The following is a 26,274-nucleotide window of genomic DNA, read 5'->3' as shown; positions in this document are numbered from 1 at the left end:
TTGCCACCTATGTCGTGAGACAAAATAGAAATAGTACCGTAGATTAAAAAAAAATTAAAGGAAGATAATGTGTGTGAATAAATTTTACAGCTGTAAAACTGAAATAATTTTCCAGTATGAAGCAACAGAGGGCAGGGCAATTGACAAACTGAAACTGGCTCAAAATTATAGTGGTGTATTTGTTCTCTATAGAAGAAGCAAATGCCAGAGCCTTACATCCCTGGGGTTGGGGGAGGGGGGTTAGGTTGCATGCAATTAATCTGAGCGCACCCTCTACAAAACCACAGAATACCTCTAAATATCGCAAACCTTTAATGAACAATGCTGTTAGTACAGGGAAGAATTGCGCAAAAATAAGAATTTCGAATGTACATGTGCCTAAAATGGCTGTTTCGCAAGGCGTTTATGGTAAAATGTACAACCACCATCTTCTTTGACTTTTGTACAAGTAGTTCTACACCAAGACAAGTTTCCCACCCTTGATTATTCAATACGCACAACTGAACGAATAAAAGGTCACATTAATTCAGGCCCAGCACGAGAAAGGAAACCATCCACATGCTACTAAATCAAACTGTGGCGTTTCAGAGAGTTTTGAAGGCCATTCGCTTGCTAACCTTACCTCGAGATTTCTCTTACAACCAGCATTTCCAGTGGATACAAATTCGAATAAAAAATGCAATCGTGTGTTCAAAGCGAAAGGTTCTTCTTAAACTTACGTAGCTTGTGAATTCTTCAAAAATTTCAACCCTACGTGCAACACAGACGCTTGAAATCCTAATCCATAGACCTGTCGAATCATTAACCTTTCTTGTTTTGCTTGCTTACACAATAAATAAATAGCAGGTATATTTTGCACTGGGAAACCGCTGGCACAAAAAAAATTATTAATAACCTATATACTCGTCAGGGGTTCTTACATAATGTAGTTTTAAAAACAGTCTTCTTGCAAGGTCAGCGAAGAGCATGCGCCTCTTTTCCGGAAAATTGCTATTCCATTTGACTTTCAACCAAAATTTCCGGATTTTTTTGCGAAATAGTAAGCACCTTCTACAATTTCCAGAAAAAAACCAGTGCCCAGTGCAAAATGTTCCAACTTTTCAATGCAAAAGAACAAAAAAGCAGAGTAAAACCGCGCGCGGGAATCATGTTTTGTTTTACTTTGTTTTTAAACTCTGACTGAACTGTTAGGATAAAGAAGCAAGTCACACGAAAAAGTTGAAGGTCCAGAGGACACTTCGCCTCGGGAGGCGGGGGGTGGGAGAACCACCAGAAAATTGGATGGGGTGTGCGCCCCGCTTTAACAAAACCATTATCCTCTTCATGACCAAAATCTGCGATTTCCATACCTGACCAAAAATTCGATATCCTTTTTATGACCTGACCCATACCCTGTTTCAGACCTACCTTATAATGAGTTGCCTAGTTCATACCGATATTAAACGCGTTGTGAAGGGCTTTTGTTGATGGTCTTATTGATAATGATAAAAAAAATAGCTTCTTCTAAAAAACAAGGACACTTTTCGAGTTAACAAAAAAACGGAGATATAAAATCGTAAAAACTATGCTAATTAAGATGAGATATTCAAACTACCGTTACGGTAATGTTTTTGGTTCCACTTACTCGATGAACTGTTTTCTATGGGCTAAAAGAAATCACTGGGTCGCTTATATCCATTTTTTATCAGCCTGTTATAAAAACCGCCCTTTCTTGTATTTTAGAGTTTGGGATATTGACCTGTTAGCTATTTTAAGGAGCGAATAACGTACCTCGTTTAAGAGCTGGAGAGAGAAGCTCAGGAAAAAAGTGAATTAGCACTTTTCTCAATCGTCTTCTTTTTTGGGTCCCGATCCTCTCGGTGGAGAGGATCGCGAGCGTACCGAAACACCGCCACGACTGGAGACTGAGCCTACAAAAAAGAACGCCTGAACGCAGGTTAGAACGGAGCGTTACTAATATGCGTGCCAGGAAAGCATGCGAAGCATACGAGAAAGGATCCCTAAACAAACAAAAAGGCAAAGTACAAGCTAATTGAGCTAACATAGGCTGACAAGAGTGCTATTCATCTCCGCTTTTAAGTCTTTCAACGTTAAAAAGTGGAAGGCAGAGGCGAATCAAGGGGAGGGGTGGGGTGAGTTGCAACTGCTCTCCCTCACCCCCCTCATCACTTTTGAGGATCTTTTTTTTTTTTCGTTATTTATTTGACTCATCATAAAAATAATAGAATACAAATAGTGTTAAACGTAGTTTTTGACACTTACAACAACTGACTGATCGTCAAGTTAGGAAAAGATAATGAACATTTCGCGACTGCTTTATTAGTGCATTACTCTTTTTCGGGAAACTCCAGATTTTATCAACCTCGTTCCCATGGCCTTTTCCCTTGCTTGGCCGGGGCCCCCAAAAAGGGAAAAAGCCATGGGAACAAGGCTGCAGATTTTACACCATGCGTATGCCTTCACAAATGTGTCAGGAATGCTGGAAATAGTGTTTTAGAGGGTAAAATCGGAAATATCACGGGGGGGGGGGGGGGCATGGCCCCGCCCGGATCCCCATAGAAGCTGACGCTTGCAGCCAATTTTTCCCCAGTATAACTTTTGCACTATAAAAGGGAAAAGAAATCCACGGCACTGAACAAAACACAAACGTCTTAACAATCGTTTAGTTAGACTTTGTGAACGGCATCAGAATAAATGCGCAAGGGCTATAAAAATACTAAACGCTCTAAGAGCGTTTACTCGGGCTTCGTACCACAGTATCAAATCGTACTTTACGAAAACGCGTATTGGACACAATAAAAGCAAACTAAAGAATCAGGACATTTTAGCACAAGAGTTCCGCTTAGATATTTACTATTCAAGTTGCTTCGTTTAGTATCCTCCTCATCCTATCGCAAGTTGTGAATTTAAACCATCTTGGTTCAAGAATGAAGCACAGCTGTCTACACATTGATGGGGAAGTTGTTTGCAAAGAATTTTCGAGGTATTTTTACAACTTATGGCGATTACTTTGTACATGCTTGCAGAAATTGCACGAAGTTTGTTTACTGGTCGCGGCGAATTGTGTAGCTAAACATCTCTGCCGTGTTGCGATCTTAAACCCTTTTCAAGAGTCATATCTTCTTTGGAGAGAGCATAATCCCTTTCGAGGGAGCCAAAACGAATCATGATAAACTCCTTCGCGAAAACAACAATCCTGTGACTAGGCTCAAATTGCATTGCACATAATTTGCATAAACTTTCAAGTTGTGTGTTTTGCGGATAACTTCCAAGAATTTGCGACCCTTAACGCAGTTTATGAAGAAATATTCACGCTACAAATTTTTATTAAATCAAGGCAAGAGTATTTTTTAAAAAGGACTCTCATTTATAAGGGAAGATGCAGCATTATGTTTTGCTATTTATTTTGGTTTCATGCTTGTCCAGTTCATGTCACGCAACATGACTTTGTTTTGCGGTCAGAGAGTCGTCAGGATCTCTCATGGTTTCTGGTAAACCAGGCTAATAGGACTCGACAAAAATCGTCTCGATATAATGGGTACTCGATATGCCATGGGATCTCTCATGGTTTCTGGTAAACCAGGCTAATAGGACTCGACAAAAATCGTCTCGATATAATGGGTACTCGATATGCCATGAAGACGTGACTCGATCAGAAAACGAGACACGTTTGGGAAACATTCGGAAAACCGAGACTCGTTGGATCTCTCATGGTTTCTGGTAAACCAGGCTAATAGGACTCGACAAAAATCGTCTCGATATAATGGGTACTCGATATGCCATGAAGACGTGACTCGCTCAGAAAACGAGACACGTTTGAGAAACATTCGGAAAAACGAGACTCGTTTCGAATAACGAGTCTTTTTCCGAACGAGTCTCGTTTTGAAAGTCTCGTTGAAAACGAGACACGTTAGGAAAACGAGACACCTTCGAAAAAGAAAAACGAGACTCGTTTGGAATAACGAGAATCGTTCGGAATAAGTTCGGAATAACGAGATTTAAAACGAGACTTGTTCGGCAGAGACTCGTTAAAACGAGACTCGTTAAGAAAACCAGACTCGTTCGGGAAACGAGACTTATTAGCAAAAATACTTCGTGAAACCATTTTCTTTTGTGAAGGGAGCCTAGTTAATTATTACGTTCATTGTCTTTTCATTAAATTAACAACCCGACTAATTGATTTTGCTTTTAATTTCAATGTTAATTGTAAATTTTAAATATTAAGCAAAACGTTTTAGTCGCAGTCTTACAAACGATATAAAGGCAACCAGAAACTGTGACTTTAAAAATTCTTAACCTTGAAGCCACTTCAATTGTTATGGATGGTGTCAAAAGCCTTCATAATTTAACAAATGAAACGCGAAAAATTTTCATCTCCAAAAGGAAGTCTGAACATGGGGCGCGGAAGGGTTTATTTGAAATATGTAAGTGTCAGTTTCATATTTGGCAACTTTTTTTTTTTATTTCATGAATAACTAAGAAATTGATTGGCCAAATATTAATAGCTTGCTTTAAATTGTTGTACTAGAAACTACATCATGAAAGCTACATTGTGTAATACATAAGGTAAAGAAATAAAAGATGATTCTAAATCAACATTCTTATCCATGAGTTGTGCCTTTTTCTGTCATTAAAAATCATTTGCATCCTTAAAATTTTTTTTCTCAACAGTAACTCAAATTTGGTAGCCCATAGGTTTCATAAAGGGCTTCTACCATTCTATCTACAAACTGCAACTTGCTCAGTATTGAGTCACAGACATAATTGGTAAACAATTAAATAAACGATCCGTGTTTCATAAATTAAATAAGAAAACGATATTATTTGTCAGAATAAAAACAAAAACTGCCAATCGAAGTTTTGAGGAGGAGATCAGCATAAACTTCCAAAAGGACTGAAGAAGCCATCAGGGATAAACGTTTACGGGCGCCTTCCACTTGAATGGTGGAAAGTTAAAAGGAAAAGCCTTTTCCACTAGATTTTTTCAACAAAAATAAATAAAGAAATAAATAAATGGAATGAGCGACTGGTGCCACTAGCAGAGTGTCCAATGAATAAATGACTCTCTTGTTGCAAAATGCAGAATCCAGGTTCTCACACGCTTGCCCGGTTCCTTGTGCATGAGAAATTAAATCTTGCTTTTCTTTTACTAGAAAATTGTCATCGGTTTTTCTAAACAGATGGATAACGTCTCTGAAAACCACTTCATTCTCGGCTAAAAATGATACAGGCGATTTAAAAAGCTTGCGCTTGAAAGTCTGTATTTTGTTTGCTAAAAAAAATACCACAATAAACCATTTTTTTAGTCACTAGTCACTACAATCTGCGACTAAATTCAGTAAGCAACTTTTTAGGCCAGACTTAAAATTGAACTTTAAAATCAACCACACCTCGAAATACAATACTCCAACCCTTTCCTGCATTCAATGTTGTACAAGCACAGAAGGAAAAAAAACTAATTTATCAAGGGAGAGTGGGTAAAATTTAAGGAAATCGAGGCTAAAATAATTCAGAAATATTGTTATCTCAACGGCAATGTGTGGGCTATTGTGTCGCAGATTGTAGGCAACTTTTTCGTTCAGACGATATTCTGTCAATATTATCCTAAGGCAAATACATGCATTATTGTATGTACAAACTGCAACACGATCTATCTATGTTATCCTAAGTAAAATACATCGAATTTACCATGCTTTAAATAACATGAACATATTTTTAAATCAGTTGTCAGTTTTGTGGTTTCCTTCCTTCTCTTTCTTTTTCTTCAGTCTTTTGGCTGTTGTTCTGTTCCGGTCCTTTCTTTTCCTTTTTTTCCTTTCTAAAGACGTGCCTGGCACCTCATTGTTATCATCGCTCTTCTTGTCTCCATTTTCTTTGGCATCAGTTTGTGCATCTGCAATGATAATAACACCTTTGTAACTAACCTCCAACCAGCCCAGAGTAATCGTAAAATATCGTTCCCAAACACAAAGACCCCCTATTTAATTTTTAATAGTATTTAGTTTACATAATGGCTGAAGAGGCACGAAAAATAAGGAAACAAATAATCTATAGAACAAAGAGAAAGATATTTAAGGCAAAAGGAAAATCGTAGCCTCGTACCTTAAATGAACATTTCGAGTTGACATTTTTTTCAACATAAAACTAAATGAAAAGGTCTTACCTTCCAGGGTTTTTGACAGCGCACCTTCTTGGTAATTATAATTCCCCTTGAAGGAAACCTGTGAAAGAAAATAGAAGGGAAGTATTCTACCCACAAGTGTCAAACAGTTATCCCGGGCCCTTTAAACGTAGGATGGCTGTTTGACACATATGAGTAGAATACCCCCTTTTCAATTTACCGAACTAAGTGGCCAAGAAACAAAGAGATGTATTGTGGTTACGTTGATATTATAAGAACCTGCCCCGATTAATTGATTTGATATGAAAATTAATGCGCGGTTAAATTAAGTTTCTGTGTATCCTTACTACTCCTTACTTGAATATGGATGAAAGTTTGGAAGAATTCTAAGAATCTGGTCCCAAATGCCTCCGCTCACGAGGAGGCTGCTTTCAAGTGTTATGGCTCTATTAGAGAGTCTATAGAGCGAGGGTAAAATCTTAAGAACCTGTTCTCAAGTGTCCTTGTCCAAGTCTATCGACCGGGGGTAAGGTGCCTCATAAAGAAACTTGTCTCGAGCGATCCAGCAAAAATTACTTAATACTCGTTAATACCCCTCCCATGCCCAGCAATGAGCTTTTTGAATCTTAGATAGACTCTTAGGAACCTGGTCCCAAGTGTTCTGGCTAGATTAGGAAGTCCATCTACCGGAGTATGTTCCTAAGATCCTGGTCCCAAGTGTCCTGGCTCACGAAGAGCCTGGTCCCAAGTGTCCTGACTCGATTAGGAAGTCTATCTACCGAGCGTGAGTTGGCTAACAAAGAACCTGATCCTGAGTGACCACGCTTAAAATTAAGGACATCTTCACCGCAAGAAGTATGGATCTCGAAAACGTCCCATTTTCAAAAATGCTCCGACACTTAAGCTGCACATCCAGGATAGTTCTTGTAAATTTTCACAATTTTGAAGCGAAGTTGGAACTAAACAGTGTCTAGTACATTTCAAATGCGTTTCTCGTTTCCATTTGTTGGTTCGAATATTAGATCAACCTACTTCTTTGTTCTTATTAACCTCCACCTCACCCGGTTTATGACTAATCGGAAGGAAAAAATTTCAAGTTTTTAGATGGCTAAAACGCCGTAAATAAACAACCATATCAAATTTTATATTTCAAATCCCAATTTGAGATCTTGTATAGATTTGATCAAACCAAATAAATATAATACGATTTCCATCACTGGCGAGCTCTGGCCATAAAGAAAAAACCCTAATTATTGATGTGCGCGAAAGAAATTAACTTACTGGTCCCAATTGTCCTGGCTCGATTAGGAAGTTAAGGTCCTAAGAGCCTGGTCCCAAGTGTCCTGACTCGATTAGGAAGTCTATTGCCCTTAGTTAAGCTCCTAAGAGCCTGGTCCCAAGTGTCCTGGCTCACGAAGAGCCTGGTCCCAAGTGTCCTGGCTCGATTAGGAAGTCTATTGCCCTTAGTTAAGCTCCTAAGAGCCTGGTCCCAAGTGTCCTGGCTCGATTAGGAAGTCTATTGCCCTTAGTTAAGCTCCTAAGAGCCTGGTCCCAAGTGTCCTGGCTCACGAAGAGCCTGGTCCCAAGTGTCCCGGCTCGATTAGGAGACTATCATCTGGATGTTAAATTTCCTAAGAACCTCACGAAGAGGCTGGTCTGAAGCTTCCTAGATGAATCAGTAAGTGGGCTGAAGGTAAGTTCCTAACAACTAAGTCCGAATTAAAGTGGCCAATAATAATGAGTCCCTGCGAATTCATAGGTAAATAGTGACATGGAAGGTAAAAAGAAATGTAGCAGCAGATATTATGATCTTCTTCGCGTTCACAAGATTGGTTAAAACTCCGCCTACATCGGCTATATATGTTATAAGTCCGATTGCAAGGTTAGACTTGATTTGTTTAAATGATGGACATTTTAAAAAAAACTTCCCTAACCTTAGTTTGAAACAGTGACTCCATTTCCTCTTCCTCCTGCAGGAAGGAAATACAGAAGAATGTAAAAACAAAAGTTAACATTCAAACAGATAATGAATCGAAAACTGGATATTAATGTTTTGTAACATTGCATTCCTGGAAGTCTAAAAAGAGACCACCATAAATGAATTAAAAATAAACATGCTAATGTGGCCGAATTCTGACCAAATATGGTCTAAGCTCCCGTCTCCACCTCCCCTCACCACCTCCCGTCAGCGGCCACCCAGACTTGACATTTTGGGAGGTCGTTCGCGAGGATCGACTGTCTGGGTTTCTCTAGACTTTTCTAGATTATAGCCTCGCCGGGAAATGTCGTAAAGCCTTACTAGCTGCGCCCGGTATGCGAGGATGGGTAGGCTAACTTTCAGTATTGTGACTATCAAGCATATCTAGATTGTTGTGTCAAATCAGGAGCCACAATCGGGGAAGGTCTCCGTCCCCGATTATGGCTTCTGGTCAAATTTCAAAAAATGTCCACTTTAAAGCTGAGCAAATCACATTGTCTACTTACTCTCTCTGTGACATCTAAAGTTTCATCCATTTGCACTGTTTCTTCGTGAGAAACCATCACACTGCCCCTATGCAGGGTGAAATAGGGCGGGAAGGATTCATCTGCCCCGGCCCAGTCGTAGACCTCCTGTAACATACAGAATAAAGACGGTTGTGCAACATGAGGAACAAGGTGAATAACTTAGCTTGGTAATGAGGTTGCTCCTGTATAGACTGGCCAACGTTAGTAAAACTTAAACTGAACGTTTCCATTAAAATGAATGTCGACACGCAAGACAACCGATTATTTTCACATGAAAACATGGTCCATAAACTCCCATGTTACGACAACTACATGTATACAACTAAGGCAATTTTAGTTACTGCGGCTTCTCACCTGGAAATGAGCTCCCGTTTGAAATCTCCTTTCCTGTGTCCCGTTTCGGGACCTGACCCGAATCACATTTCCCGACACCGGCTCTTCGTTCAGCCTTGCTCTCCTTGCAGACCTTGCATCTTTCTCTTCAGTCTACAAAATCGTTTCAGGAAAAATAATTATTGTACTTAATGTAGCATATGGAATGTTGTTACAATTGAAGAAAACCGTTTTAAGGTCTATTTTATCTATTTTTAACCTACCACAATGACTGAAACTAAGGAAGTGAATTAAAAGGAACCAATCGTGCAGGAAGGCAACATCAAATGCACAACAATCTTCATTCAAGAAAAACTTACATCGTTATCCTCTAATTTTTGCTCCTCTCCTACCTTCTCTTTCTCCTTCTCCTCTCCTTCCCTTCTCTCGTTCGATTCATTTTGTTGTGCTTTCTGTTTGAAAATGCAGAGTTATTAATATCAGTGACATTTCATTTCTTCGTTGTCTGTTTTTTGAGCTACCTGAGGCAACTTGCCAGAACAGAACAAAAAAAAATTAACAACTTATAAGTTCTTCAAAGACAATAGCTTCATGCTGGCCTTCAGATTAGGTAAAGGAAATTACAGTTCTTCATGTGGTTTTTACTAAAGTGCCTATTGAATATTATTTGTCAATTTAGGTAAAAGTTTTACCAATGCCTGCAGACACAGGACATCCAAGCTACATCGTAATAACACGATGTAATTCTTTTGTAAATGGGGCGAGTGGACAACTATTCAATAATTCACAGACATTTTCTGCAAAATGGTTTCACGGAAAACGTATTAAACTTAGAGTAGCACAATAATTATAGAATGGTGTTAGAACGGAACAAACCGCTGTAAGGTCTATTTTATGTTATAAAAAGCTACCAAAATGATTAAAATTAAGAGGAGGGAAAGGAAACACTCGTGCTAACAGGGAGGCTAACATCAAATGCCCAGCAAACAATTTGTACAAAGTTGCATTAAACGGAAAAATTTATGGTCTTAAAACCGAAACACATCACCAACTACTTAACAAGCGCTTTTCCGAATTTTCCCGTGAAATCATTCACTTGTCAATCTTGTCACCGTCATTTGCATCCTATTTACTGCCCCTTTCTTTCTCTTTTTTTAAATTTAATTAATAACTACAACACAACGTACAATACTTACTGTAATTACAATACTAACATTTCTTACATTACTTACTAGCAAGTCATCTTCTTGCTCAGCCCTGTCTCTCCTGAAAGTTTCGAGTTTCTCCCTGCAAAATGGTAGTCAGAGATCATAGATATATATCATTTACTTTTTAGATTTAATTAACAGTTTTAGGCATTATATCATATTATAGGATTATTATGTCGTTATATCTCCAGAATTGTCTGTAAAATTAAATCTGTATACACGTACATTATGTCAAGGTTTTCTGAGGCGACTTTTCTACCTTCAGATTTATCATTAATTTGAAAAATAATGAGCAAACCTACCTTTGTATAGACAGCACTTTCAGCATATCTGTTGCTTTCTCTGATGCCGTCGCCAGCCTGTCTTCAATATTTGTTGCAGTGATACTGCTATCTACGGTAACATATACACATCTTTGTTGGTTTATAATAATTATGAAAAACTCTTTTTGTGTATGTTACACTGGCGGAAAATTGGTTTCAGTTTAAATCCCTCAGAAACTGGTCGAGATTCGGAGAGGGAGTACCTTTACTTTGCAGAAATTAAGTATGGAAAGTATGTATTCCATGCAATTTCTATTCAATTTCACCCTGCTAACCACCAGTACCCAGGCAATTACTCTTATTAAGTATTACAGAAATACTGTATTTCGACCCGGCATGAACATCGCAATTTAACTGACAGATTAAAACAACCCAACAAAAGCTAAGTAAACCAAAATTTGGAAAGAACAATGGTAGAAACGCTTTACGAGCATCCTGGTATATTATAATGTCATACTTTTAGAGAGTAAGGAGACGAGACGATATCTACACGCTGCATTCAGAGCTCTCAAACAATCCATTACCTTCAATATCATCTAGCAATGTTGGTTTCCACATTGAGGAACTGGAAGGAACGATGACCAGTACGGCATCGCTGGTGTAGCGTACACCGAACATGTTGCAAACTGTGAAGGATAGAAATAACAGTAATTGACGATAGTTCTGTTAACCTTTGGTTAATTATTTTTCTCCTTTGATGTTACACAGTGACATGTAAGAAAACACAGCAGTTGTCGATGAACTATAACTTCTAAACAAGTATTCAATAAATTTATTCAAAATTCTTAAAGCATTGTGGAACGAAACACTCCACACTCTTTTATTTGTTAATTGATGATAACTGATGAATTTACAACTTACCTCGCCTTCCATCTGTGGAGGATGTCTCTCCAGACCAGTAGAACAAACCCTTTCCATGGTATTGCGCCGATAGCCATCTTAGAGCCCTTCAAGTAACCAATTCAATGTACTGAATTATCAGTGGTGACTACTGGGTATAATATTATAACATTGTCCTTTCATGATGACAATTTTAACATTGAGATGCATCAAAGTTTTTGACATAAAGTCCGGCTAAATCGATGGTGCCGCCCGGGACATCTACAGTAGTGAACCCGGGTGTCCAGTCTTTAGTTCCATCTTTACTACAACAGCTTTCTCGACCGACTCAATAAAGCCATGTTAGCATTGATACACTGCATGCACATGTATACCTCACAATCCCCTCCCTTACTCCAGCGTTCTCCTTTCTGGAGTTGAGTAGGACTATGCAGATAGCCATCGTAAGCGTCCGCGCCTGCCAGCAAAGCTGAAAGGCAAATATAAAATGCTTTTAAGTCGTGCTTTTGAAAACTTTTTTTAACTGATAAGGTTATTATTAACAGCTGCCGGTCAACTGGACCAGAGTGCACTTCACGCGTTTGCCATTGCTTTTGTTCCTTGCTTTGTTGGTTGTGATTGCTTATTTTGTATGTGTGGGTGTTTGTGGTATAAAATCGTGAAAAGCTTTATTAGCTTTGCAGTGGATCAGAGATCTAAACCTGAAGAAAATAACATTGAGCTCCTATCTTTGTACTCTTTTCACGTCTATCGCGATTCCGCTTCCTTTCCTGCAACTATCAGAGGTGCTTTATATTATGCCGAAGTTCCCCAAAATTTCGGTTGGAAGTCATATGGAAAGGTCCGTTTCGGTTCCTTAAGATCGCAGAATTCGTGACCCCTTTGGAGGTGGCCCACTTTGACCATTCGGACCGGCCCGACCGAAATTCCCCTCTCCAGTTTGGCAAACCAGTTCGTTGCCCCACTTTGCTTCCCTTATGCATGCAGGGACTTATGAAAAGGAATAAAAATGGTCAGAGCCATTCCTCCTACTTGGCCAGGTTTGATCGGAAAATGTTTTGTTCCATATTCCTCGCGATAATGAAAGTCCCCCCCAGAAGTCTTTGCGAGCTCTTTATTACAACTACCAGCAATCTGTGCGTGTGCATACTTGCTTTCACGCATTTGGATAAAGTCCTAATAATTGTACAAATTACATGTACGCTCACATTCCTGGGTGCAAATTACGCTCACATTCTTGGGTGCAAAAGATGACTGAGTAATTTGTCATCAGTGATATTAGACAAGCGACTGCTGGCAAGCCCTTGTTACCTACCTCGTCGAAAGAGTGAACAAGGAAACTTGGCAGGGAAGTGTTCTCTCCTCTGCAGGAGGCCAACAAACTTTCTTCGCAGCGCACCACCTCATTTGTACGAGAAGGTAAGTTGGACTCCTCTTCCGAAATAAAGAAAGAAAGCAAAACAAATTGCATTCAGAATTCTTTTCTTTAAGGACTTTCCAGTTTATTTACTTTTCACAAATGTAGGAAGCTTCCTACTGTACCTAAGCTTAATGTTTGTGTTAATCTGTGCATTCATTAATTTAAGCTTACCTCCCAAGCCATGAGGTGACATGTCTCCAGCCACGGTTCCAACTGTTTTACAAAATTATAATTAATTAGAGTAGAACGCAACATAGGTTTAACGCTGGTCTAAACAGAACCTTGCAGCTGAAACAAGTATCTATTATATCTTGTGGTTTCCTTGTGTAAATCATAGTAAGCTTGTGTAAGTTGGATCGCGACCTGTCAATATGTGTATGTGGACCGTCTACAAAAGTCCACCCTTTTCTACAACATTTTGAAGACTGTACAAGAACTTGATAAACATGTACATTGTAATAATTATTTCTACATTTTGCTTCTGTATATCTGGACCAAAATATAAAAATAATAGCTATTATGTATGACTTTCAAGGCTAAGAACACATCTTGCGTTTCTATTATATCAACAAATCATATTTGTTATATGGCTCAATTCTGATTGGTTCCCTAAGCCCTCCGAATTTTTCAATACAAACCGCTAAGATGGACTGTTTGCAAATTAATTTTGGCCAATCGCTTTCCCAGTTCATTGCACAATTTAATCAGTTTTTTGTTAAGGAGCAATCTTTTTACATTCATGTACAAAAAGCTATTTGAAAACATAAATAAATACCTATCGCGTGTGCCTTTACTGAGAATGGAATGCAGAGACGCTTTTGGTGGACGATCACTCGGTAAAGGGCAACAATGGTGTTAAGTTACCAAATACAATCATTTGATGTTGAAGTTATTTCCTGTATTCAAGGTTTGATTTAGCTGTATCAAAATCACTTGATTAAAGGAATTTATTAAGACCATCAATGATTGCTAAGTGAAAAAATGTCTGTGGACATGTTGTTAAAAACCACGCAGATAGATAATTACATTTATATCATATGTTCAAAACCAACTGGATGCTTTCCCTGACATGAAAGTCTGAATATAAAAGTCACAGTAACAGCATAAATTAATATACTTTAAAGTATACATGTACATTCGATAGAATATTGCATAATCACAATGCAATAAACACACTGTAATGAGTTTTACCTTTGTTGCCTTCACCGTAGAATGGTGTGCCAAGGAAACCTACGGACATTAACAGGCTTAAACCTGTACAAAAATTACAATGCATGTTTGAAAGCCATAATAAGCAACAGAAGAAGCTGAGGCAGTCAGTTAAAGAAAGAAAAAAATTCCATTTTGCCATTATTCTACTTTAAATTTGATTTCAATTGACAAACACCCGCCCTCTAATTCAGTGTTGTACACAAACAAAGCCAATGTTGAAGATACACGTAGGAATCCATCATTGCTGGGATATTTTCATTGTCTATGTTGACTGTAAAGAGCTGAACTCTTGTTGTTGTTGACTACATGTACTTACAGTCATTAAGTGACTTTTACTTGTGTTTAGTGAGTATTGAAATTATCATTATCATTATTATTAGAGTTTTGTAGACTGCCCGATTGTTGTATAAATCAGCGTGTTCTATTTTGTGTAGATTGACACCAACAAAAAGGCATACATTGACTCCAGCTAGTGTGTGATTTTGTGACTTTTTGCCTCCTAAAATTCAATTGTGAAGGATAAATCCTCTAGACCAGCTGCAAAACCCACTAGCCCTAATCAGACATGACATTTTTCGCACACTAACCATGCTGTCAGTGTAATAGAAATGTGAACGTTTAACCACTCTGTACAACAAGTTGATGTTACAGTACATTTTAAGTATTATTTTCTGTATTGTGGTTGTTGTTTCTGGTTTTCTGAGGCAAAATATAAATAAATCTACATTGTAATAAAATATCATTACAGTGTACAATGTAGCTATGCTAAGAAATATGCATTTTGTTATTTCATTTATGTACATTATGCTGCATGTACGTACCTGCTGTAGAAAGGGATCTTGAGTTTGTGCTGGATTTTGTTCTTTCAGCAGCCCTGGCTGCTGAAGAATTATTTTCTTGCTGTGCTGAATGAATAAAGACACTTGTGTAATAAATGCGTGCTTTCATTATGAAATGCCCTGTCTTTAATCCTTTTAAGTTAACTAACTTAAGCAAGAGGACCATAATATAAAATGCGATGAAATGAACATCATTTAGTATCTCTAAAATCATGGAAATCATAGTGATGCAGTGAGCAAAGAAAGAATTTTCCAGTATCTCAGGTACAGCTGAACTCTCCATATGGACAGTTTCCTCTGTACCGAAAATTCTCATACATGTACATTGCCTTTTTAAAAAAATTCTATTCTATGGACCCTCTCAAAAATGGACAACAGACACCAAATCTCGGCCCTAGGAAGCCAATTCCAAAACATGGACACTTGATCAATCAGTGATACCAATGATTGACATGTCACTTTTAAGCCTGATTTTAGTTACTAAACACTCTAAACTGTCAGTGGAGACTTTAAAGTGATGTCATCATAGTGACCTTTCCAATGCAGACAATTCTCTAATACAGACTCTCTGTTCTGTCCCTTTGGTGTCTGTATTAGAGAACTTTGACTCTACAGTGAATTTCAACGTCAGAGTAGTGGATTCTACTTTTTCAATAAGATAATGGTGAGAAAATGACTTTGGACTGGTACATCCCAGGCTGATCTGACACAGTTGACATTGATTGGTTAACAAGTGAAAAAGGGACCAATGAGTGACATGGGAGTCAATGGGCTGAGCTCAGGCAATTTGCCAGATGAGTGTCCAGGTTGTCTTGTGGACGGCCTATTCTTAAAGAAAATCATTGTTCATATGTTGCCTTATAAATGTCCATTTGAGCAGACACTAGTGCACATTTTGGACACCCACTTTTCAAATCCTGGATAAAAGCCTGGATGGGCTAATTAAAAAATGAGTTACCTTGAATTTGGTCCAGTACTATGACAGAATTCTCAAATGGACTTTGTTGTAAATCGGCATCTGTAGTTGTGGAAGACAATGTTAGCAGTTGTATCCCATTTCCATGGCAACCAATTTGTACGTAAATGTTTGCGGTTTTAACAGTGCAGTAGAACCCCGGTAACTCAAACTCAGATGACTTGAATTCCCGCTAACTCGAACCAAGTCCCATTTCATCAGGCTTTTTGGCACTTACATAAATGATCGAGCAGAAAATAAAAGAAAATGCTGAACAGTTTTGTATTTTAGTTCGCTACTTTTTCAACGCAAAATGAAACCGGTCTAGATGCCAGTCTAGATGGGTAAATCTAGAAGGCGGTCAATATCGATATCAGCCAATCAAATTCGTGAATTCGGCAGTTCCCAGTCCTTGTGAGACACAGCCATATAATAATGTCCCATATCATAGATGCGCGCGGATCACAAGACTTACGGTCTCCGTCCCCGATTGTGGCTCCTGGTTGTAGACTATTTACAGGTTAACGCACTCAGCGAGTGAATTATCGGGATTTACCTGCGCGAGTTCACTACCAATGAACGAGAAATTTCGATACCGCACGAGGCTTTGCCTTTGTTAACATTTTTATGTATTATTCAAATTGAATGCACTACACAAAGGAAAACAGCATTGAAATCACTATATTTAAGTCAGCCGATGCCATGGCGTAATGACAGTGGTGTGTTGAATTTACACCACGGCTATTACACCACCATTATGAATTCAAGGTGGTTGTCTGTTACAACCCAGTATCACGTGGTACAAATCAGCCAATCAGAAAATCGGAATTCGTACAGTGTATGCAAGTTGAATAATAAAGACTGTTACTGCACGGTACAATAAAAATTAATGGCATTAATGTCGACGCTTAAATAGACAGTGAAATACTTGTAAAGCATTCATTAACTTCCAGAGGAAGAGAATCATAGATAGAAAAGCTCTCCATTTGAAATAAAACGAAATTAATCATGTTTTGACAATGAACTGACAAAACATTTAGCACTGCCAAGCAATATATCCAGATTAAAATAACCGTTTGCTTTTAAATTTGTAGCTGGAAATTGATGATGAAACCTACGAGTCTGGCCTGCGGACATTCAGGTTGTATGAAGTGCCTGAGGTCAATCGTATCTCTGGGAGATAACGCGACTCCTTCAGCAGCTCTTTGTCCGATTTGCCGCGAAACGTTTCGTTTCGATCAGTTGCAAATTAATATAAACCTAGACAAGCTGTCCATAAGTGTAAAGATGAAGTGTTCCAGCCCTAGTTGCGAGTGGAGAGGAACTCTGGAGCATGCCAGAGGGCATGAAAAGAATTGCCCAAAAACTCGAGTTAAATGCCCACACAATGGCTGCAATCATTTTGCAGTGCGCGCGGAAATCCAAGCGCACTGCAATAATTGCGAGCACAAAAAGGTCACGTGTCATGGCTGCAAAAAAGAAATCAAAAAGGATGGTCTGGCCCAGCACCAAGCAACAGAGTGCTATTATTCACAAGTCGACTGCCCGCTTGGTTGTGGCGTCAACGTACCAAGGTAAGAACTTAATTTTGTCTTCTCACCATAACAAGGTCTGAAAAGGAATACGCACCATACGCATCTCGTCAGTTCCTAACACTATAAACAATAGAGTGTTTCTGTGGAAGAACTATCGGCTTATAGTTGCAACTCGGAAATTTGATGTTCTTAAAACAAATATTGCGCGAGAAGCGAAGCTAATCCTTTCGGTATGTATGCGATCCATTCGGGGACTTGTCTCTCCAGACTCTCCACAGATGAACAATATGGTGTCACGTGACCAATTTAAACAAGAACGAATCGGAGAAAATTTAGTAGTGAGGTACAATACGTTTTCTTATGTTACTCGAGATTCTAGGATTCCCTTAATCGATGAAGGTAATTTTTGCCTAGAGGCCTAAGACTTACCTAACCCATTTATGATGAGTGACCTTTACATGTGTTTTTCAGAGCTCATGTCAGTTTACATCAGCACTCGTGCCCGATGAAGGCATCGAAATGCCTTGTTCCGGGGTGCAAAGCAATGACTTTAAGGAAGGACATGAGGACCCATCTATATGATGCTGCCAGGTCGCACTTTGATTTACAGCATGGCGAAAGGCAAAGATTGTTGGCAGTGATAAAAGCACAGGTAAGGAGTTAAATTGGTAGTAATTAAAAAACGTGAGTAACAGTAACAGTAAAATTACTGGAAAAAAAACGTAATAATAACATACAAATACTTGTGCAGGAAACTCATAAGGAAGAGGTGAATGAGAAGGAAGAGATGGTTATGTCCTTCTCGTTGCACATCGAAAACTTCCATGCGCATTTCGCTGCTTTGATGGAAGAGAGATCAGATCCACTAACAAGCGGACAGTTCAGAGAAAATGGATACACGTGGAGAGCGATTTTGACGAAGGACCTCAATTTGTTTCTCCAGCTGGAGAGTGCTACCTTTCCAGCTACAGTCGAGATAAGGTGAGCAGATCTTCCGAAACAGTAGCGCTGTATCTTTCATTTATCATTGTGCACAATAATACCACTGAATAAAAATTACAGCGGTGTGATATCACAAAAAAAGTTTGCACATTCTGTAAAAGGAATATTTAAAGTCTTTCTACGTTGAGGAAAATTGTCGAACAATATGGACTAGCATCCCATCCAGGGGGGGGGGGGGGGTGGGTGCGGGGAGTAGAAATACTCCTAGTCGCTTCATGCTATAGAAACCGGGATAAGCACGGGCCTGATGGGCCACTTAGCCCGTATGTAGACGTTACCCTAACATAAAAGCTAATGGCAATTTAAACCCTTTTTTTAACACAGAATGGTGCTATCGCCTGGAAATGAAAACGAAACAATTTTCATTCTGCAACCAACAACGCTGAAGGAAGGCGAGATGTGGGGTCGCCACCTGTCCAACTTGAACAAATGGGTGGAAGGCGACGGGAACATTTCAGTAAAGTTTATTATTTTTTATATGTACCTTTGATTTTACAATCACCTTTAACCAAGAGACCATGATCTAAGAGAACACATCCTCCCATACATGGGCCTCTTCCAATGATAATCTTTTTCAATCTAATTTTAGCGCTTGGTCAAACTGCCAAGCTATTTTAGGAAAGACACCCGATTGGCCAATTTAACTGAAATAATATCACTGAAGGTTTAATTTTAACAGTTAATCAAATATGCAAAAACTTGCACCTGTATCTTTGGAGCGCAGTTCATAAAGACAGGGGGAGAAAAATTCTAACCGTCTGGCACTTTAAAAGAGCTTTCCAAAGATATCTTATTCGCTTTAGGCCGTTCAGTACTTTTTGAGAAACGATCATTTTAGAGTGGGTTGGAATCGGAATTCTTGACAGCAGCGATATACAGCGCCTAATGTGAATCAGTCATGCAGAGAAATTACAAGATTACTAATTTTTGAAGTATACTGAGGATAAATACATAGAAGATAATTTTCCTGCCCAACACTTTGAAAATGCTTTTCAAAGAGGCCTCTCACGATCCAAACGATGGGGTAGTTCCAGAGAAACTGCACGATTTTTTCGCTGTGGACATCCAAACTCTGGTAAACATTACACAGCACTTTCGAAATTAATTATGCAAAAATTTGCATCGGTGTTTTCGGAGCGAAAGTTCTAACAAACTGAAAACAACTATTTTAGCTGTCCTGAGCTTTATACAACCTTTCAAAAGAGATGTTTTTCAATTTAATCCCTTCAGTACTTTTCGAAAAACGACCTTCGAATGTGTTTAGAATGCAGTTCTTGTCAGCAGCCACGGCATGGCGCCTCATGTGAATCAGTCATGCAGAGAAAAGACACGACTTATGTTTGAAGTAGACTTAGGATTAACACATTGAAGATAATTTTCCTGCCCGGCACTTTGAAAAGGCTTTCCTAGGACAACTCTTTTGATCCAAACGTTGCGGTAGGTTTGGAGAAGCAGCTTTTCTCGCCGTGGACATGCAAACCTGGTAAATATTACACCACGGATCCTAAATTAAATATGCGTACGTTTGCACCATTTTTTTTTCGGAGCAAAAGTTTTCACAAACGCGAAACAAATATTTTGGCTGTCTTGGGCTTTGAAATAACTTTCGAAAGAGATAGTTTTCTCTTCAATCCGTTCGGTACTTTCCGAGAAATGACTTTCAAGCGGGTTAGAAATTTGAGTCTTGGCGCTTTGTGTTAATCATCCATACAGGGGAATGACGTGACTTCTATTAATTGTTTAACTTTGGGGAGGCATGTATAATTTTCCTGCCTTGTGAGCGCTTTGAAAATATTTCCAATGCTAACAGTATGGTATACATGTAGTTTATCTTAACCCCCCAGTTTTTTTAATCTCGTATTTTCTATAGTAGTCGCGACCCGATGACACTTGGCCATTGCCTGCGCGATCTTTGACAGCGTGATGCGAAGCTTAAAAGAGATCGAAAAAGATTATCATAAGGCACGGGGATGTTTTCTCTCACCTCATGCTTTAACCTAATTCAACTTTGCGCATGGTACAATTTGGTAAATAGAAAATAATACATGGACGCGTCTGTCTTCAAGTTTCTATAAGTAAAACGGTCACGGTGGGCGTTTGTCAAGTCACTTTGTACCTACTTGATATAAATTTTAAATTTAATTAATTGTGAAGTGAGTAAAAATCACATGAAGCAATACGTGACAATCGGCGCGCCTTGAGTTGCCTCAGGATGCGAGTTACATCGTTGATATAAGAAATAGTTTTCCCGCAAAATTCATAAGGGATTTAAAAAGAAGGTTGAAATGTTTAATTAGCACAATTAACACTTTCTATTTAGCAGCATGTCTACATTTGAAAAATGAAATAATACTTAAAATTTTTTGATTACATATATTTCTTCAAAAGACTGAGCACAACATTGAAAAAGTAGCTGATTAATTGTGCTCAGATCTATAGTGTTATTAGTTCTATTTTTGACGTTGGTTGTGGGTTACAAGTCAGCAGTAGCATTCTTCATGCATTAGATATGTGTTTATGTTCTGTTAAAGCCAGTTTCTACTACTGAAAAGTATGACACGTGACTAAGTAAATAATAAGTAACAATTTTTGTACATACGAAAGCATGATTTTAAAATAAACGGAATACGTACAAAGTAAAAAGTATGTTTTCCTTCTGTTATCTCCCAGAACTTGTATTTGCCTCTCAGCTGCTTTTAGAGCTGCCGGTTAATCCAACCACAAAACAAATTAACACTGTATAAAAAGCTCGATTTCAGCGCGGGCAGGTTGTTCGTGAAACGCGATAAGCTCGAAAATAAAAAAATATATCTATATGTATATGATTTTAACATTTTTAGCATCAAATTTTTGTTACAAAAGAAACAATTATCTTAAGACGGATTTTATGATTGAGTACTTTATCTTCTCACTAGACTGTTCAAACATTGAAAAAGCGCGAAAATGAGAAGAGAACAGCAGGCTCATACTCGCGCGGTGAAGGGTCGTAGCATGAAGGCCACCTCGTTCCCAGGGTCTCTGATCTTACCACTCCCCTGGGGGTGGTAAAATGAGAGACCCTGAGAATGAGGTTGGCAGAAAGCAAGACCTAAGTGGAATGCACGTCATGACGTCACCGGAAATGATCTTCACTACTTGCCGCCGTACTGCCACCTAAGTATTAAAGGTGTGTAAGACGGTGTGTACAAATTATCTTACATTTTGAAAATAGTGATCTGAAAATATATATGTATATCGTGAAGATATCATGAACTGGTTTTCACACATCATCCATCATGGCGGGAACATAGAGGCACGAAATATAAGGCAAATCAAAAAAACATTCGTCTCTGAAAATAATTCTGGGGGTGGGAGTGCTGGGCTTTGTCATTTAATTACTCATTGAAAGACCTCCTGTAGCGAAACGTTTCTCGGAGCACGCTTTTAGTCCAAAGTGTAATCTTAGTGTTTCACTGCTCTTCACCATTATAAATCTTTCATCGAAGACGTTAAGCATGGACCTGCGATATTTTACCGATTTAAGGCAAGCTTCATCGGTAAGAGTAATAAATTGGCTTAAAAACCGATCTTTACTGGCAAATCCGCTCCACTGTGGAGGATGCAACCAAGCCATGACAATGGTTGAAAGATCGGATGTCCACGTTGACGGATACCAATGGTTAGTATAAAGAGAGGTTATATTAACTTAAGAGTTGTATAATTTAAACCATTACTGAGCAGTAGGGCTGCAAGCACGCTGGAATGCTGGGTCCGTTTCTAGTGAGAGCATAAACCATGGCTATAACGCGAGCTACAGAATGATTATTCGGGAAAGAAAAAGTCCGTAAGCAGTCTAAAGACATGCGGAATATGTACTTTATCTTAGTATATGCAAACCCGCGTCGATCGGACAGAGCATTCGAAATTCCAATAAAAAATCGTGAAGCGTACTTCTTCTTTACCTGAATGATTTGAACTAGCGATTATACGTGGTCTGTTGAACGAAATGTAAAAAACATCGCTTGATAGCCTGCTGCGAGCGTGGCACTATCACGCGCTTCATGTTCGCTCCTCTCGAACACTTCTTCTCACTTGCCATGTTGGATGGCAAGTCACGCAAGTTGGTATACTCGTATTATATGTTGAACCATAAATGCGAGCTTCATTATTCCATTGAAATTTAGCATACGTCATTTCCGGCTTCTAGTTTTTGAAATACAAAAATCTTAGGGAACGCAGATATAAGGAGCGTGTAAATTAAGAAAACAAACCACGACCGCACAGAGAAATACGGGCACAAAGTTTTGGCGCGTTCTCTTGACAAAAATGGAGTAATAGTGCTGGGACTACCGGAGCAATATTGCGGGAAACGCATTCGTTGGGATTTCACACCTCTATCTCGAAGATCATGTTTCGTTCTTGCAGGCTAACCGCATTGCTATTGTATAGCAAACGTCCAGAAGACGAGACTATGTCATATCTCGGATATGTCATTGCTAAAAACGCAGACTGAATAATTCTTCCCGGAACCCCATAGCAAATCTCTTACCCAAAACGCACTCCGTTTGAAGCTGTAGAGTGAGCCATTCCGCTTGGGCGTAGAAGATATGAGACCGAGAACTACTGTAGTAATATCCCTTTTAAATCTCTAATAGGGGCGTCCAAAGGAATTCTGAATTTGACACTGGTTCTATTCCTTTAGGAGATGCAGTACTTGCAGGAAGAAACGAAGCATCAGAACTAACAGTTTTTTTTGCCAAGTGGCCAAAAATCCCTTTGGGGGAACTTTTAATGATGATTTACTTCTGGTCCACGGACCAGAGTCGTAAATCCACAGCTAACATGACGTCCATAAATAACAACCTAGTCTGCACTGTTTTCCGAAGTTTGGAGGACGTATGTTCAGCGGACATCGCAACACACCCTTTTATTCCGTTTGGGGGAACAGCTGTCGTGAAGTGCGACGAAAGCAAATTCAATCACAAAGCAAAGGTTAGTTAGTATACATGTCTTGGTTGTGATATTGCTGCTTTGTCAAATTTGGTTGAATTCTTTGACAAATAGTTTCACTAATCAACAATCGTTAACTCTATTAGTATAACCGAGGAAGAAGAGCTCCCGACTTGTGGGTCTTTGGAGTCATTTCAACAGCCACGAGGCCTGCAAAGGGTTATTATGAAGTGGTGGCGAGTCGGGATCGTGCGACACTGTTGCCGATTCTTGCAAAATGTCTCCAACCAGGTAGTGAAGTGTACACCGATGACTGGGGGGCCTACAGAAACCTGGACCAACATCTGCCCAACCACGTCGCTCGACATCGCGTTGTTGTCCACGCGGATAACTTCGTGGACCCAGTAACTGGGGTTCACACTCAGGAAGCCGAATCTGCGTGGGCAAATTTGAAAGGCCCCCTCAAAGGACGGCGTGGTATCTCTCGCGATGATCTGCAGGCCTATCTGAACGACAGGATGTGGAGGCAATGGCGAGGACTGGATCGCATCATAACAAATTTTCTCCCGGTATTGTCTTCACAGTATAGAGACTATATTGTGTAATAGATACTTAATCACTGGTCCGAGGGAAGCAGTTAGCTTTGTTTTCCCGAGAATGTCGTGTTTCCCGAGACGAAGATGGGAAGGTGGTTGGGGGGGGGGGGGGTGGTGGTGTAGGGCGGGAAACGAAACAAACTTTTTCCTAAAGGACCAGTAATTAAGTGCTTTGTTGTATAGCTGGAGCCTGTGTCACAGTAGCCTGCGTGTGTTTACTATTTACTACTTACGTCTTGCGTCACAGCCGCCCTCCCCGAAAGAAAAAATCAGTGAGGAACCTCTACGTTTTTTTCCTTTCGGGAAGAGTGCCTGCGTTGCAGGCTACGTTTAGTGAAAAGTAATAAATCAAGTAGAAGAAAAAGTAACCTCTGGTTAGTGAGAGAGCGCGCAATAATTTTGTAATTGTAATTTCTAATTTACGGTAATTGTAACTGTAACTGTAATTACGTGACCCTAAATCAACCAATAAGAACAAGCGTGATATTCAAATTAACTCCAGCTATATAACAAGATGCACTTAATGGCTGGCCCCACTTGAAACAGAGTTTTGTTTCTTGTAGGTCAGTCATGAAGTATTTGTTATACCTTCCAATTCAAAAATAGAATAAATCTAAAATGTACGTCATGTTTACTAGTTTTGGTTTGTTTAGTTCTAAGAACTTCATCGTTCTTAATTCTGTACAATCCAAAGGTTGTTTTCAAGTTTTTCTCTTTTTTTTGGTTGCTTTACTAGGGGATTAAGAGCTTTTTTGCTTAACTTCCTCTGTTATGACTTGAAAGTGTTTCTTTGCCGTCACTACAACGAGCAAGTTATTAGCTTGACTGACGCACAAATTTGCCGGATCTTGAACACGTTCGAATTGAAAGTTCGAGTTGTTGTTTTTATAGGGCGAGAAAAATTACACGTGACACGTATTTGAGTTGGGAGGTGTAACAATGAACTTAGTATTCCAGTCCATTACAGGATTAGTTACCCTTAGCTATAACAAAAACATAAAGTGTTGCGAAAGCTTTTGAAGTTTATTGAAATGAAAATCAGTGGAACAATTTAATGCGAGTAGAATAATTAAGCGTAGTAAATGAGATATATTTTGCTCCGGATAACATAGATAGATCGTGTTGCAGTTTGTACATACAATAATGCATGCATTTTCCTTAAGATAATTTTTACAGCATATCGTCTGAAAGAAAGATGGGCCTACAATCTGCGACACAATAGCCCACACATTGCCGCTGAGATCACAATATTTTTATATTATTTTAGACTCGATTCCCTTAAATTTGACCGACTCTCCCCTGATAAATTAGTTTTTTCGTCATTTGTGCTTGTACAACATTGAATGTAGGAAAGGGTTGGAGTATTGTATTTCGAGGTGTGTTTGGTTTTAAAGTTCATTTTTGAGTTCGGCCTAAAAAGGTGCTTACTGAATTTTGTCGCAGATTGTACGTAGTGTCTAGAGAGTAATTCAAAAATGTTTTATTGTTGTAATTTTTTAGTAAACAAAATATCTTGCAATTGGTGGAACAAAGCGTTTTAAATCGCCTGTATCGCTTTTAGCCGATAATGATGTGGTTCTCAGGGGCGTTACCCATCTGTTTATAAAAATCTATGACAATTTCCTATCAAGAGGCACAGCAAGATTTAATTTCACAGGCACAAGGAACCGGGCAAGCGTGTGAGAGCCTGCGCGTGTGTCTTCAAGATTAAGATTTTTTAAAGTCACAGTTTCTGGTTAGCATTTATATAGTTTGTAAGATTGCGAATAAAAACTTTTGCATAATATTTAAATTTTACAATTAACATTGAAATTAAAATCAAACTCAGTCTATTGATCGGGTTGTCAATTTACTGAAAAGAACTTAATAATTAACTAGCCTCCTTTCACGAACAAAAATGGTTTCACGAACGAGTCTCGATTTTTGAATAAGTCTCGTTTCCCGAACGAGTCTCGTTTTCCAAACGAGTCTCGTTTTTCCAAACGAGTCTCGTTATTCAAAACGAGTCTCGTTATTCAAAACGAGTCTCGTTATTTCAAAAGAGTCTCGTTTTAACAAGTCTCGTTTTCCGAACACTCCGAACGAGTCTTCCGACGAGTCTTGTTCTTTGAATAGTTTTCCGTCAAAACGAGTCTCGTTTTCCGAAAGTTTCAAGAACGAGCCTGGTTTTTTAAACGAGTCACGTCTTCGTTGCATATCGAGCACACATTATATCGAGACGATTTTTGTCGAGTCCTATTAGCCTGGTTTACCAGAAACCGTGAGTGATCCAGTCGTCAGACACTATGAGTATTAGTATTTGAACTACTAGTGAAATAACTGGCTAAACTATCGTCAATGCAGACTTTCCTTAGGACTTGGCAAGAACATTGGTTCGTCAATACTCCCGCTCAATTCCCCGCACAATCGAACGTTGAATTCTCCCTCACAATGTGCCTCCAGATTCACACGTTATT

The 26,274-nt window shown here is 39.0% G+C and overlaps 3 protein-coding genes across 3 annotated transcripts in view; 1 reads left to right on the top strand and 2 right to left on the bottom strand.

Moving 5' to 3' along the window:
* Nucleotides 1-26,274, top strand: part of LOC145494297 (uncharacterized) — a 91,957-nt gene that overhangs the window by 49,627 nt on the left and 16,056 nt on the right. The window lies entirely within an intron of this gene.
* On the bottom strand, nt 5,721-9,065 carry LOC145495732 (uncharacterized). Its single transcript, XM_081475330.1, has 5 exons — nt 8,981-9,065; nt 8,606-8,731; nt 8,056-8,091; nt 6,164-6,221; nt 5,721-5,893 (listed from the first exon to the last, which is right to left on the bottom strand). The coding sequence occupies exons 2-5, from the start codon at nt 8,660-8,662 to the stop codon at nt 5,721-5,723; spliced, it is 324 nt and encodes a 107-aa protein (XP_081331456.1). The 5' UTR covers nt 8,663-8,731; nt 8,981-9,065.
* LOC145494027 (uncharacterized) lies at nt 8,756-13,016 on the bottom strand. The gene is made up of 8 exons (XM_081473494.1): nt 12,646-13,016; nt 11,705-11,799; nt 11,352-11,437; nt 11,015-11,116; nt 10,470-10,560; nt 10,192-10,246; nt 9,319-9,411; nt 8,756-9,112 (listed from the first exon to the last, which is right to left on the bottom strand). Exons 1-8 carry the CDS (start codon nt 12,799-12,801, stop codon nt 8,960-8,962), a joined length of 831 nt encoding a protein of 276 aa, XP_081329620.1. The 5' UTR covers nt 12,802-13,016; the 3' UTR covers nt 8,756-8,959.

Source organism: Orbicella franksi, chromosome 8 (assembly GCF_964199315.1).
Source record: "Orbicella franksi chromosome 8, jaOrbFran1.1, whole genome shotgun sequence".
Taxonomy (NCBI): Eukaryota; Metazoa; Cnidaria; class Anthozoa; order Scleractinia; family Merulinidae; genus Orbicella; species Orbicella franksi.
This window is presented reverse-complemented; position numbering and strand designations above follow the sequence as displayed.